The sequence below is a fragment of the Grus americana genome, chromosome 1 (genome assembly GCF_028858705.1).
Source record: "Grus americana isolate bGruAme1 chromosome 1, bGruAme1.mat, whole genome shotgun sequence".
NCBI lineage: Eukaryota > Metazoa > Chordata > Aves > Gruiformes > Gruidae > Grus > Grus americana.
In genome coordinates this window covers 14,507,557-14,521,001 of record NC_072852.1, presented here as the reverse complement: position 1 = coordinate 14,521,001, position 13,445 = coordinate 14,507,557, and the positions used below count along the sequence as shown (strand labels likewise).

The following is a 13,445-nucleotide window of genomic DNA, read 5'->3' as shown; positions in this document are numbered from 1 at the left end:
CACTTCATGATATTTGCTTATCATAATTCATGTGGCTGTAAGAGGATTTGTATTCTTTTAGCCTGAGGTAAATATGTTCAACAGCCTGGTTTTAGTTTGCATGCTTCCTTAGCTAAAATTAAGACAAAAGTTCTTGCAAATGTTTAGATACTACTGAGTTATAATAAATTCCCAGTAGATAATTATACTTGCTCTCTTCCAAGCCAGCCTTCATTTTATTTTTTAATGCTATTGTTAGTTGTGTATTGAGTAGTTGTTTGTCTTTTGAGGACAGCAGAATAAAGGGATTTACCAAACTCTTCTGAAAATCCAAACACTGCAGTAATATTCAGACCTTCTAAATAATTTATCGAGACCACAGCCAACAATATGAAATTTTCATGTATGAGTATCAAACAGGCAACCTCACATAAACTTGAAAGGCATGAAAAATAAGGTTAGGCTTCAAAATGGAGGTCAATATTCTCAGGCTTAGAGTGATAAAAAGGTAATCACAATAACGTTTAATCTGTTTTTAAGAAAAACCTTACGCTGGCGCATTTCATAGAAGCATGACAAAATTTGAATTTGAAACTTAATGAGGAGATTGGTGGTTGCTGAATAAGGACACAAGACTGTTCAGCATAGACCAGTGACCAGGCTTGCTTCAGACCCTTTGTAGCTGCTGAGGACTAGGAATGACCCTGGTACTCTTCCCATCTGCTCCTAGGGCTTTGGATAAGAGAAATAATACACTAGGACTGGCAAAATACGTTTTGCAATTGTTTAAGTCTAACCATCATGTACATACTGTTAAAGCGTATGTTGCTGGCTGGTTTGTTATGCTACTAACTCTCATATTAACAATATTTTGTTGCGCAGAGATGAATTTTAACAAATAATATGATTTGGTTTGTGTTTCATAAACTAAAACTATAAATTACCATCCTCATTATTCATTATAGGAAATAGTGTTTAGATGACCATTCTTGTTTTGGCTATAGTACGCAGTATAATTCAGTGGTTGAATTTTGACTGTTGGTGACTTCTGCTAGACACCATTTTTAGAGACATAGCTGATGTGCATTTTCGTGAAATGAATTTTGTTTCATTTCCAGATTGTTTTGAGTGCTTAAACTTCATTAAAGCTGGTCAGGGCTCTTTGAGTTACCAAATGGAGTAATGGACATTTGCTGATACCCTTTGGAGCTTCTCAGTACTACCACAGTGCTCACTAAGTTGCTAAGCATTAATGATATATTTGGCATAGCACAAGAAAGAAGATAAAGATAGTCATTGTCTCTAATGTCCTCGGGTGAGCTCTGGGTGCTGGATGCCTAATTCCTACTTAGTTCCCTCTGATGTGGGTAATAGTTGGACATCTAAATAGAAGCTGAATAATTAAGTTACTCTGTGTGTGTGTCTTTTGGTGGGATTCATCTCAATTTGGACATCTTCAATGTTGACATCTACAGCTGAGCTTCACAGTCTAGGCTCCCTTTATCATCAGTGGGGAGAATTGGGCATTTCTCAAGTATGATTCATCTGGCCTGTTTTAGACGTCAATGTTAGGGTGAGATTTACAGGCTAAATTGGGTGACATAAATAGATATGATGTTCTCAGGAGCTTTATATAGCAGTGGCACATATCCACTGGCCACTGACTGAAACCTCCATCTCCTCCTTCCAAGAAGGCTCTCCCAGCCGCAGGAATAGAGAGCAAGCCTCTCTCTGTGCCAGCTGGTATTCAGTTTTCCCATATAAAACGCAATGCCTGCAGCTCAGGGACAGTGGCTGGGCCACACAGACACTGGGGTTTAAAATATTTTAGGATATTTGCTTGTGAAATTCAGTTCGAATCCTCTTACCTAGGCGAGAGCCTTATTAACCCATCTGTTGGTTAGGAAGCAGGCTGCTATGGCAGCGGCCACTCTTATCCTTCCTCTGTCAGGTCTCTGGGCTGTGCCAACACGTTTGGTGATGCCAGCTGGAACAAAGCACCTTGCTGCTCAACGTGGCCAAGTTTCCGGTGGCTTTGGGTATGGTCAGAAACATATTTAAGTTAGAGATTTTGATGCATGAGAAGTCAGGCTCTTGGGTCTCATTTTGGAATCATGCACATGTTTTAGGTGCCTGAGTCTGTTCAGAGATCTAAGCATTGAACTCTTCCCTTTTAGTGAGATGCAGGCTCTGAAACATCTTAGAGCTTATTAAAAACGTGACCAATCCTTTGTAGTGTAGGAATATAAGAATAAATACTGGTTATGTTGCTGCTGGTATCATCATCACTGTCTTGTTATGAACTTTCAAAAGGATGTTATAAGTAGTGTCTCTGCAAATAGTTCTTTCACGAGGCTGATAGGCTACTCTTTGCATCAATGACAAATGATGTCTCTGTATATCATGTTACTGACATCTTGCCACACATCTGCAATCTATTTTCAGTTCTCTGTTGCTCATTACCAATTTAGGAAAGGAACTGAAGAGCTATGGAGACAAAGAGCTTTGATGGAGCATGGGGCAGAACCACTGAAACTGGTACCGTAACGCAAAGCAATACTAGATCTGATTTTAAGCTGTCTAGAGCAAGGCTCAAAACTTGTGCATTTTTACTCCTGTCCTCCCAAGAGCTATTGGTAACTGGAGTTATCGGTGAAGGCGTCACAGGTTAGAGATGGTGCTGCTCAACTGTTGAACACCAGTCCACCTTCAAGAAAAGTTCACTGGTGTGCTGTTGTGAGTCTAGTGCTTTGGTGAAGGCTTTAGAAAACCGTTACTTAAGTGAGAACATATTCAGTTGTAAGAGTGCTGTCCCTTGCTCATGCCTGTTTATTCAACCACACTGAAATGTCTTTCATTTTTGTTTTCTCCCACCTACCTGGGGAAAATCAAACCTAGTATGAGTAAGAATCCCGTGGGTTTTCTGCTTTTGTTTTTGCTGGATGAGGTGTAGACCTGTGATTCACACTGTTCTTGGGTATCTGTCTGGCATTTGCATTTGAAATGGCTGCATAACCACTATTTCTTAAAAATTCCTTCTTTTTACTAATAAGGTTCTGAGGGCAATTAAGTGTATACAGTTTCTGTATTCTTGTAACAATGCACACTCCACCATTAATTTACAAATACATTTATCAGCACACTATTTTGAATGCATACCTCTAAAACTCTACTTGAATATTTATAGATTGTTTGTCATTGCAGTGTCTACAGAGTGCACCTTTAAATAAGGCATCAGAGCTTATTTTCTTCTTACTAGCAATTTCATCTGTAGTTGGCATTTCAGGGATTTATCTGGTATTTAAGGATTTGGGCTTAGTGCCAAAATCTGTGTCCTATAAGACAGCACTACATGCCCAGATGGGTTTATGCTTGGGCCACTTGTGTTTGGTGTTGCATGATGGTAGCGTAAAGGCACCATTGCCTAAAAGAATGGACCAACGTGGGAAGGGACAAAGAACATCTTCCATGTGTTGGCTCATCTTTTGCACAAACCCTTCCCAACTTGCTGGGACTGCAGGTAATGAGTCCAGAAATGCACTCTGGGGGAACAACTTCATTTCTACTTAAAGTCATTGTGAGCAAAGCCAGAGAGTGAAAATTTGGAACAGAAGGAGCCCAGTGTGGGCTTTTGATCAGGTCATGTTGGCCAAGAGATGCTGAGATGCAGACAGCCATGGCACATGCCCCTGCCGGAGTTCCTCATGCTTGCTGGGCTGCTGTTCGTTCCCCCATTCCCAGCTCTGTCTCTGAGATGGCAAGGTCAGTGCCCATCCCAGCTCTGTCTCTGAGATGGCAAGGCTGGTGCTGGGGGCAGCATGACACCCTACTGCGGAGTGACCTCTTGCCAGTCTTGCTACTGTGGTGGAAACATGCTAATGGCAGAGCTGTCTCTGCTCTGCCTACTGCAACCAGCTGGTGCCTCTCAGCTGCAGGGAGAATGTGCAGTGCCAGATGACAATTTGGGCAAGAGGTGGTAGCACACTATATGCCAGATGGTTTTAACCAATAGTTCTGACCACTTCCAGATGCTAGTCAGAGGTGTGGTTTGGAGGTGGTGACTAGAGAAGGTGTGTTAGCTTTGGTGTGCCTGTTGTCATCCTCCTGGCATGTTGTGTGTCTAGTGTCTATGGGAGTGTCATAAGTAAGTTTAACCAAACCCAGCATTTGCTGATGAGGCAGCCGAAAATGAGACTCAGAGGATGGAGTGTCTCTGTGCTGGCCTCCTGGTGAATTTGTTCAGGAGTCAGTTCTTCTTCCTGATCTTCTGAGCTGTATAAGCGAGTCAGTGCTTGCATGCAAGCATGTGAGCTTGGGTGGTCCCAAGTACATTGCCTTCAGATTGCATTCACACTGCTGGCTGTTTTAGGGAGTGTTAAGCTCTGCTTGGCTCTGAATGCAGTGTGAATTGACAGCCTTTGCTGTATTTGATGTTAGTCTCCATTAATTTTTGCAGCCTCCTGTAAAAGCCGTGGCACTGTGAAGGAACCTCTCTGAACAGTGCCATTGCACGCTTGACTTGCGTTACTTAGAGACTGATAGTTATTTGAGGAGTCAAGTGAAAAAACCTGAATGACTTCAGTATAAGTACTTTATTTCCTAAGAGGAAAGTTTCTAGCTGTGGCTTAGGTGTGCAATGATGTAATGTTATTACAGTATTATAAGGAACTGGCTTTGACCTTGATAAGAACCTAAAAAAATGCCTGTCCTTGCTTTGATGCAGGAAGTCTCATTTTGGGAGGTCTGCTGACTGTGGTGATCCCATTTCACATACCAAACCTATTTTATCTTTTCTTCATGGAATACAAAACTGTGGCTATGTGTCTTGACTCACATAAACAGTATACGGGGCTTCAAAGATTTTTAGCTTTCTTAATTCTTTCTTCAACTCTGTTGAATCTCCGCTCATGCTGTTTCATGTGTCATATCTGTATGTCTACATTTAGTCCTTTTCCTTGCCTTAAAGTTTTTTAACTCTGTGACTGTGATCAACAGCAGCTGCAAATTCTGTGGAATTTCTGTATGTATCAGCCCTCTTGGTGACATTTAGCTGATGCTAAAGAGCAACCAAATTTGCTAAGACCTTTCAGTGGCAGATACTGCCTGAGATGATCCCCTTCCTCCACCTGGCAATTTTTCTGCCTTTACAGTTTAGATACATTGACTGTACTAAGAATATTTTGAATATCAGTCAAAATGCAGCTATCTTTACAGAGAATAAATCAGTCCCTCAAGAGAACATAAGGCAAATTTTATGCAATTACTTGCACAGATTAATAGACTTCTCTAATACTATATATTATATATAGTATATTTTATATATATTATGTGTAGCATATAAAACTGGACACTGAAAATTATGTTCATAAGAACAGCATGAGTTTCTTAGAAATATCTGAAAATAACTACGGTTCAAGACCCACTTTCTTTCCTTTTATGCTGCTACCTCCACCTGTGGTATAATTTCAGGAGCATCCTTGCCAACCTCCTTCTTCCTGACCCCCTTCCTCCTGGAGGCATGTCAGCTCCTGGCATTGCCGGAGGCACCACTGCTCCTCATCCCACAGGAGGCACCAGCTCCAGGGCTCTCACAGAAACCTGTCATGGGAAGTGCAAGGCATCTCCGAAGAGAGGCTGCCGCATCCCCTCCGTTCCCAAGGAAATAACACCCCAAAGCTCCCTGGAGATGCGTGGTGTTGGCAGGATGAGGCCAGCCTGCACGCTCACTTAGCCAGTCTCTGTAGCGACTCTAGGCGAGCACAGCAACATGTATGTGCTGAGCATGCAGGGAGTTCCAGTCAACAACTCTCCACATTTTTTTGGTGGAAAGTTGAGCTGGGGGCTTCATGATTCTCAGAAATACAGTTGTTTGAAAATAAAACAAACTACATGACTACAACCATTGTACAGAAAGAAGTGTAGGGCAAAGTGGCACTGGAGGCTACTTCTGTGGTATTTTCCAGCCCTGATATGTTTGGGTTTTTTCATGGAGCTCTTTCCTAGGCTTCTACAAAGTCAACTGACGTTATCTACCTAACTCATATATTTCAATCCATGTGATTTTTGGACAGGAAAGTTTCATATCCATCATGCAAACACTGTTAACTTGATTCAGAAAGCAGAGTAAGAGATCATAGCGGGTTGCCATCTGGCTGTTGATCAGTGTGTGAGGCTGACCCACACTTTGCTGTTGCCTTTTACAGGTGGTTTTGCGCCTGGTCTCTCCTGCTGGTCACTGTGCAAGTCCCTTGTACTGAACATCTGCAGGGTTCCCAGGCTACAGCTGCAGATCCCGTCTCCTCCTTTCCATCACCTTCCCTCTGTTGCTTTGCCCAACCATAGTGCCGTCTTCCCCATCACTGACCAATTCTTCTTCTCCAAAAAGTCTCTCTTCCCCTATTTTGTGTATTGGTTCCAGTGTTACCACCTTCCACATCCAAGTTCATGCATTGTTCTCTTTCCCTCAGGTCTGCTTTTGTGTCTCCTTGCTTTAAGTTATTGAGGATGATGTTGGTCAAACTTTAAGAGCAACTTCATTTTTGTGACATTTTGCACATTTTGCAGCTTTTTGAGAAGTGAGAACTTGCTGAATTGATGTTTTCTCATCAGAAGGCATAGACTTTTGATTAAGATCCCTTTCCAACCAGCGGACATGACTTCCTGCTTTAAAACACTAAGAAACTTCCCAGATCGAAGCATCTTTGGAAATGATATCCACGAAGCACTTCTGCTCCAACAAAGCAGTATAGCAGGACTGAAATATATTTCATGGGACTTTTTTCAGCTAGCTCTATTAGTCAGTGAGTGCTCTAAGAGTGCTAAATGAGGACAGAATCTCCAGAAATATTTAGAGCTAAAAATGAAATTGTCTCTATTGAGCATGTGTGAACTCTGATTTTTTTTTATTATTTTTGTGTGCGTGTTTATATATATATAAAAATATAATTTGTCCAAACTTGGAGGACAGCTCTGTCACTTCAGAGTGGAAGAGCTGCTGAAAGCAAAGGACAGTGGAATTTTTCAGCAAGGGCAACACAATATTTTCCTCTCACCTCATGTCAGTAATGAATGAAGTGTTTTCACTGAAATTACTTCTCCCTTAAATAATTAAATTAGTCTGAGGCAGATACTTACCATGGGAAAAAAAAACAACAAACCAAACACCAAAAAAACACCAAAAAGCCCAAGAGGGTAAAAATTGGCAAAGATCTTGGGAACTGGAAATAGAAAGAAATGTTGGGCAACTTTTAAAGTAGCTGTTATCGACTTTGCCTCTAATATTTGCAGTGTGCTGTTGCCTGATGAGTAGATTGTTCCCAGCGCAGTTCTCCCATGTTTCTCAGGAAGATGTTCTCGGTCCCTCTCGCTGGGGTATTTCAAGGCAGTTGAGGGCTTCCTATCTGTGCATGCACCATGAACTACCTGCTCCCATGGGCTCTCCACAAGATCCCTTCCCGACCCTGGTGTGAGGGGTGTGACAATTCAAGCCGGGACTTCCCACTTGCCCCGGTGCAGCATCCAGAAGGGCTGGCCACGGGGTGCTGCTCCGTGGGGGGTGGCAGGTCTGGCGTCCCCCCTGCCCGGCTGAGCGGTCCCCAGGGCTGGGAAGGGCTCCTCACTTCACTCCCCCAAATTCTCCTCCCAAGGAAGGGTGTTGTGCAGGATGGAGCAGAGCCTGGTTGGACTTGTAGATGAGACTCACTGCTGTGTCACCCATTGGGTGCCAAGAGGCAGGTAGTGGGGCTGTGCCAGGGCCCCCTTTGCCTGCCCAGCCCCGGGTGCCCAGTGCAGCTGTGCCCCTCCAGATGTTTTCCAAGGTCCAGGTGGGTCTTGGCTTAAGCCCTCACTCCTGAAGCGCTAGATATTTCGTGTCAACTGCATATGGCATGAGCCAGTGTAAAGGCAAAAACAAAGCCTGGTGGAGGGGATCTCGGAGGAATCTTCTTCTTGCTATTGGAAGGGGAAGCTGAGAACCCTCAGTAACAAGCCCTAGTCCCAACATAAAATCACGGTCCTGTTGCTGGGCTATGCATTAGCATAACTTTCCTGCTCTTGGTCATTAACACTTGGCATAGTGTGTGTTTTCTTTCATTTTACGGGAATTTGATGTATTTCACCACTGGGTAGAGAAAAAAATCATCACTGAGAATGTCATGATTAATTTTTTTCCTCTTGAAGAACTATGAAATTATTCTGAAATGTATGACACATGTATAATAACAGCCTAGTGCTCTGTTTTTAAAAAATATGCTAGAGGCGTTGTGCAGTTTCCCAGAGGCTTAATGAGGGAGCCATACTGTGTTGGAAATTTTTCAACAATAAAAATTGACCTATTACATGCTCATGTAAAATGAGGGTTGACAATCACACAAATATGTTCAAAATCAAATACAGGCATTGTAAAATATCACTTCTTTCACAGAGAGAAACTGGTCACCTGTTCACAGTAGGATTTTGCATTATATCCTATTCAGTAAAATTCCCCACAGGGAAACAAAATGGCAGCAAAGTACTGGCCCAGTGCCCTTCTAGCAAAGCTTTTCACTGACTGTTTTGCCAAGTCTTCAAAAATAACGCATAGGCATATTTTTTCAACATATGTTTTGCCTCTTTGTTGGTTCAAAAGCACAAAGGGAAGAAAAGGTTCCGCTTTATTTGCCACTTCATCATCAAACGCAGGAAGAATTCATTGTTTGCTTGTTTGATTTTTCCTTTTTTCTCCATAACACTTCTTTTATTTTCTAAACATCTAGTCTCTTTTGCTGTTCTTTTAACATATATCTCAAAAGTGTCCCTTTCTTAAAAATTGAGGTCTCTCAACCTGCGTCTGCATTCAGGGAAGTGTCTACTGCAAAACATTGAAATTTGGAGTCATGGGAGAAGAAAAGTTGGATTCAGGAATTATTCAGTATACTAATGAATAATCAAAGAAAGGAAGATAAATATAAAGACTTGAAGAATAAATTAAATATGGTAAATATTGCTTCTTGGCTCAGAAGATATTAAGCTACTGTCAATGTTTGCATGTTCTTTAGACATTTAATGGTAAATTTAAGCCAATGTGTACCCCAGATGAAACACCAAATGACTGTTGGGATTAAAAAACCCCAACTGTTTCACTACTGAATGTGTATCACTAGCAGTCACCTCGCAGTACCTTGCTTCAGTTCCCTGGCCAGTCACTGGCTCATGATGTTTCCAGCAAGGGAGAGCAATATGGCGAGGTGGAACGTGATGTAGGGAGAGATCGGCGTTTATCAGCAATGCCTGTCAATTGCTGATCTCTGTGTGTTAAGAGTGGGGAAAAAAGCATTAAAGTATGAAAGCAGAACCAGTATGGTAACTAAGGTCTTGATGCATCCTCAGTGTACAAAGCTACAAGTCATGAGACTCTTCTTCAGCAGGGACATATTTTTGTGCTGATCTCCTTGGCCAAGGTTCTTTGTCACAGAATCACAGAATCATAGAATGGTTTGGGTTAGAAGGGACCTCAAAGACCATCTAGTTCCAACCCCCCTGCCATGGGCAGGGACACCCTCCACTAGACCACGTTGCCCAAAGCCCCATCCAACCTGGCCTTGAACACTTCCAGCGATGGGGCCTCCACAACCTCTCTGGGCAACCTGTTCCAGTGCCTCAGCACTCTAACAGTAAAGAATTTCTTTCTAACACCTAATCTAAATCGACCCTCCTTCAGCTTAAACCCATTACCCCTTGTCCTGTCACTACACTCCCTGATAAACAGTCCCTCACCATCTTTCTTGTAGGCCCCTTCAGGTACTGGTAAGCCACAATTAGATCTCCCTGGAGCCTTCTCTTCTCCAGGCTGAACAATCCCAACCCTTGCAGCCTGTCCTCATAGGAGAGGTGCTCCATTCTCCTTGGCAATATAGTTTAAAAAGAAAAAAAAAAAGTCCTATTTGGTGGACCATAGATTTGCAATGCAGTTTATCCACATTTAAATAAATGTGGGTGAAGAATTACAACAAATAATGTAGAAAAGGATGATATTAGATGGATAAAGGTGAGGGGAGAGAGAAAAAAATTACCTCATTGTAAAGCTATCTAATGAATTTTTTGTAAAATTTCCAAGTTCTGATTTTCAATTCAGAGGTATGCAACCAAGTGTTAGAATATGAAAAAAAAAAAAAATAGACAGGAGATTATTATGAAGCAAAGAAGGTTGCGTGCTCCTGTAGGATTAGACAAGTCATTCTGGCCATAAAGGATATTGCATCTATATAATAGGAAAAACCTAAACCTATCACTTAATAATTTAGGTCTTTCCGAGATAGAACCACTGAAGCTGATGTTAAGTATACAATGATACAATCTTAAAGATGCCAAAGTAAAAATGTGAGAATTAGCGTTTGCAAGAAGTAAATAAATATTGCAAGATTTGTCATTTCTAACAAGAATATATAGATTCCAGTGTTACTAGTAGATGCTATTTGGATGATTACCTTACTGCTAACATCTAAGAATCTCCTAAGAATACATTTATGAGTTATTGAAATACACACACTCTGTAATGACTCAGATGCCTATATAGCTTAAGAGTATAATACTATAATATGTATGATACCCATAACTTAGCACTCTATTTAAGTCGAAAAGAACAATACCATAACCTGTTTATTTCATTGCTTCTACTATATTCTAATATCTTGACAATTACTTACAAGCCACATATTCCAATGCTACGTTTTACTAACTCATTGTGAATTTAGTGTATACTATAGTTTTGTGCTTCTACCAAAGGCAACTTCCCAAGCAGAGATGGCCATGACCACCCTTTTGATGTTCATTTCAGATCCTGTTGTAATGCTCAATATGTGTCTGGTTCCTGCTGCGGATGATTACTAGTACAGGACTTTTATGATTCATGTAGGAACAGAAGCTGAGTCAAACACCAATAAATGCCAGTCATTTACCTCTAAAGCAGTCAATTTTCTTTAAGTAAACCCTGAGGAAGCTGTACAGGAGCATACTGAAACTTGGCACACACAGCTTGAATGCTGAACAAGTTGTTTGGGCAAATTACATGGGAAAACCAATTTAAAGTCACTGAAGTGTCATAAGTATCGGGGGGAATTCAGATGAATTTGCTGTACTGAATGATGGGATCTCATTCCAGTGCAAGAGTCTGCTCACAGATCATGTATAGGATCTTAAGTACTGCTTATAAATAATTACATGTATTGTATTTCTTTCATTTCAGTGACTATTTCGACAAGTACCTTCTTTGATGGCTTACTAGTAACTGGGCTCTACACTTCTACCAGTGTTCAGGCTTCCCAGAGCGTTGGTGGTTCCAGTGCTTTTGGATTTGGTAAGTCCAGTGTAATTTACATTCTGCAACCCAGGGTAATGAATACTTGGCTGTACAGAGGACATCAATAACAATACAATTACTGAAACAAGTTAATTTAGGCTGAATAATCAACAATACATGGAAGGCAGTGAGAGTCAATGAGATAAGGCACTGGTGGCTTTTAGACAGCTTTTACTTCTTCCTCCATTTTCTTCATCTTTGGTCAGCCTGGTACCAAATTATATGAATTTTAAGAGAGAAAAGCCTCAGCAGCTAAACTGGTTAAAATAGCCATTTCTAAATGGTGTCATGTTTGGTATAAACTAAAGCATTTAGCCCAAGGCATCTAACTGTTCTTGGGCTGAAAAACTGATTCCTCTGAGCTTATGTCAACCTACTTTTTCCATTCACTTAACAATAGCGTCTTCCTTAAAACTGGAATGGTAGTTGAGGTATTTTATATGACCAATTATTTTCCATGTATGAAAACCCGAATTGTAGTAAAAGGCATAGGACAGGTTTTGCAGAATTGTTACATATTTCAAGTTCTGCTGTTGCATTCAGTGGTAGCAGCCAGGTCACCTGTGCTAAGGATAAGCGCTCCTGAAAAATCTCTTCTAAATTTGTGCAAGTAATTTACAGCTATATTCTGCAGTTTGTTATTTGGTAGCATTTTCTATATCCTTACAAATAATTGAAAGAGTTGTGTTCCTCCAATTGGAGGAACTCAGTGACCCCTAACAAGAAATCTGGGGTGAAGGTACAAAAATAGGTACCAGTCACAGGGGACACCAACTGCACTGCACTTACATGTTTAAATGTTCATTCGTCTGTTAGGGTTAAACTTCAGTATTTTCTTCATAATAATCTTTCATAGTAATTGTCTCTGTTATAATGCATGTGAAACATGAGTGGCCTGGGCCAGTGAGTGTCATACAGCAGACAAATATTGGCTGGTAAATGAAATAATGCAACATAAATAACACATTATTTAAAACTGTATTGAGGAATAATTTCAGAGGGACTTTGCCCCTGTGAATAGCACCACCAATTGACCTCAAACCTTTTGCTCGGTCTTTCAAAGGGAAGAGCACAGCTGCCACGGGTGTTTCATGTCTTAGGTAAAAGGTACTGAAAGATCCACTTTTCTGGAAGAAGTAGTACTGCTGTTTCTCCTTTCCCACCATAGTCTTTATGGGATGAACAGGATCTGATGGAGTAAGTGCGAAGAAAAGCACTTATCAATGTGAAATTTTTTGGATAGTCAAGTTACTGGGAAGCTATTGACTTGCCGTAAAACAGGTGTTTGTATCAAGTCATTGAGGAGATCATGGCCCTGCATGGCAAACTCACTGGGCAAGGTGTACAAGCCATGTTTAATCACATCTAAATATTTAAGAATGGAAATTAAGCAAAATTTTAAGAACCTAAATAGTTTGTTCCGTTTACAAAGTATGTCTGTATTTTTTCCTAAATTTGTATCTTCATCTGTAGAACAGGGCTGTTACAGTGGGTGTCTCACTGAGACAGATGTTAAAGTAACATCTGATGTGTGACAGGGAACAAGACATGGCCTTTTTTACTTGCCAAAGGTCTTTTTCTAGCTCTTGATGTGTTACTTTGACCATTCAGTTGCTGGTAAGAAAATCAACAACTAAACTGGTGACACAGGCATTCTGTGGACCAAAAGGGATCTACTGGAGAGAGTCCAGTGGAGGGCTACAAAGATGATGAGGGGGCTGGAGCATCTCTCTGATGAGGAAAGGCTGAGAGAGCTGGGTCTGTTTAGCCTGGAGAAAAGAAGACTGAGACGAGATCTTATCAATACTTATAAATATCTAAAGGATAGATGTCTAGAGGAAGGGGCCAGACTCTTCTCAGTGGTGCCCAGTGACAGGACAAGGGGCAATGGGCACAAACTGGAACATAGGAAGTTCCATCTGAACATGAGGAAACACTTCTTCACTTTGAGGGTGACCAAGCACTGGAAGAGGCTGCCCAGAGAGGTTGTGGAGTCTCCTTCTCTGGAGATATTCAAAACCCACCTGGATACGATCCTGTGCAACCTGCTGTAGGTGATCCTGTTCTATTGGGGGATTGGACTAGATGATCTCTAGAGGTCCCTTCCAACCCCTACCAATCTGTGAATCTG

At 41.3% G+C, this 13,445-nt stretch overlaps 1 protein-coding gene across 1 annotated transcript in view; it reads left to right on the top strand.

The window, feature by feature from the left end:
• RELN (reelin) overlaps positions 1-13,445 on the top strand; it is a 296,695-nt gene that overhangs the window by 39,154 nt on the left and 244,096 nt on the right. Inside the window, exon 2 of the mRNA XM_054839620.1 lies at positions 11,201-11,311. Within this exon, the coding sequence (XP_054695595.1) occupies positions 11,201-11,311 (111 nt within the window). The remainder of the gene's footprint in view (positions 1-11,200; positions 11,312-13,445) is intronic.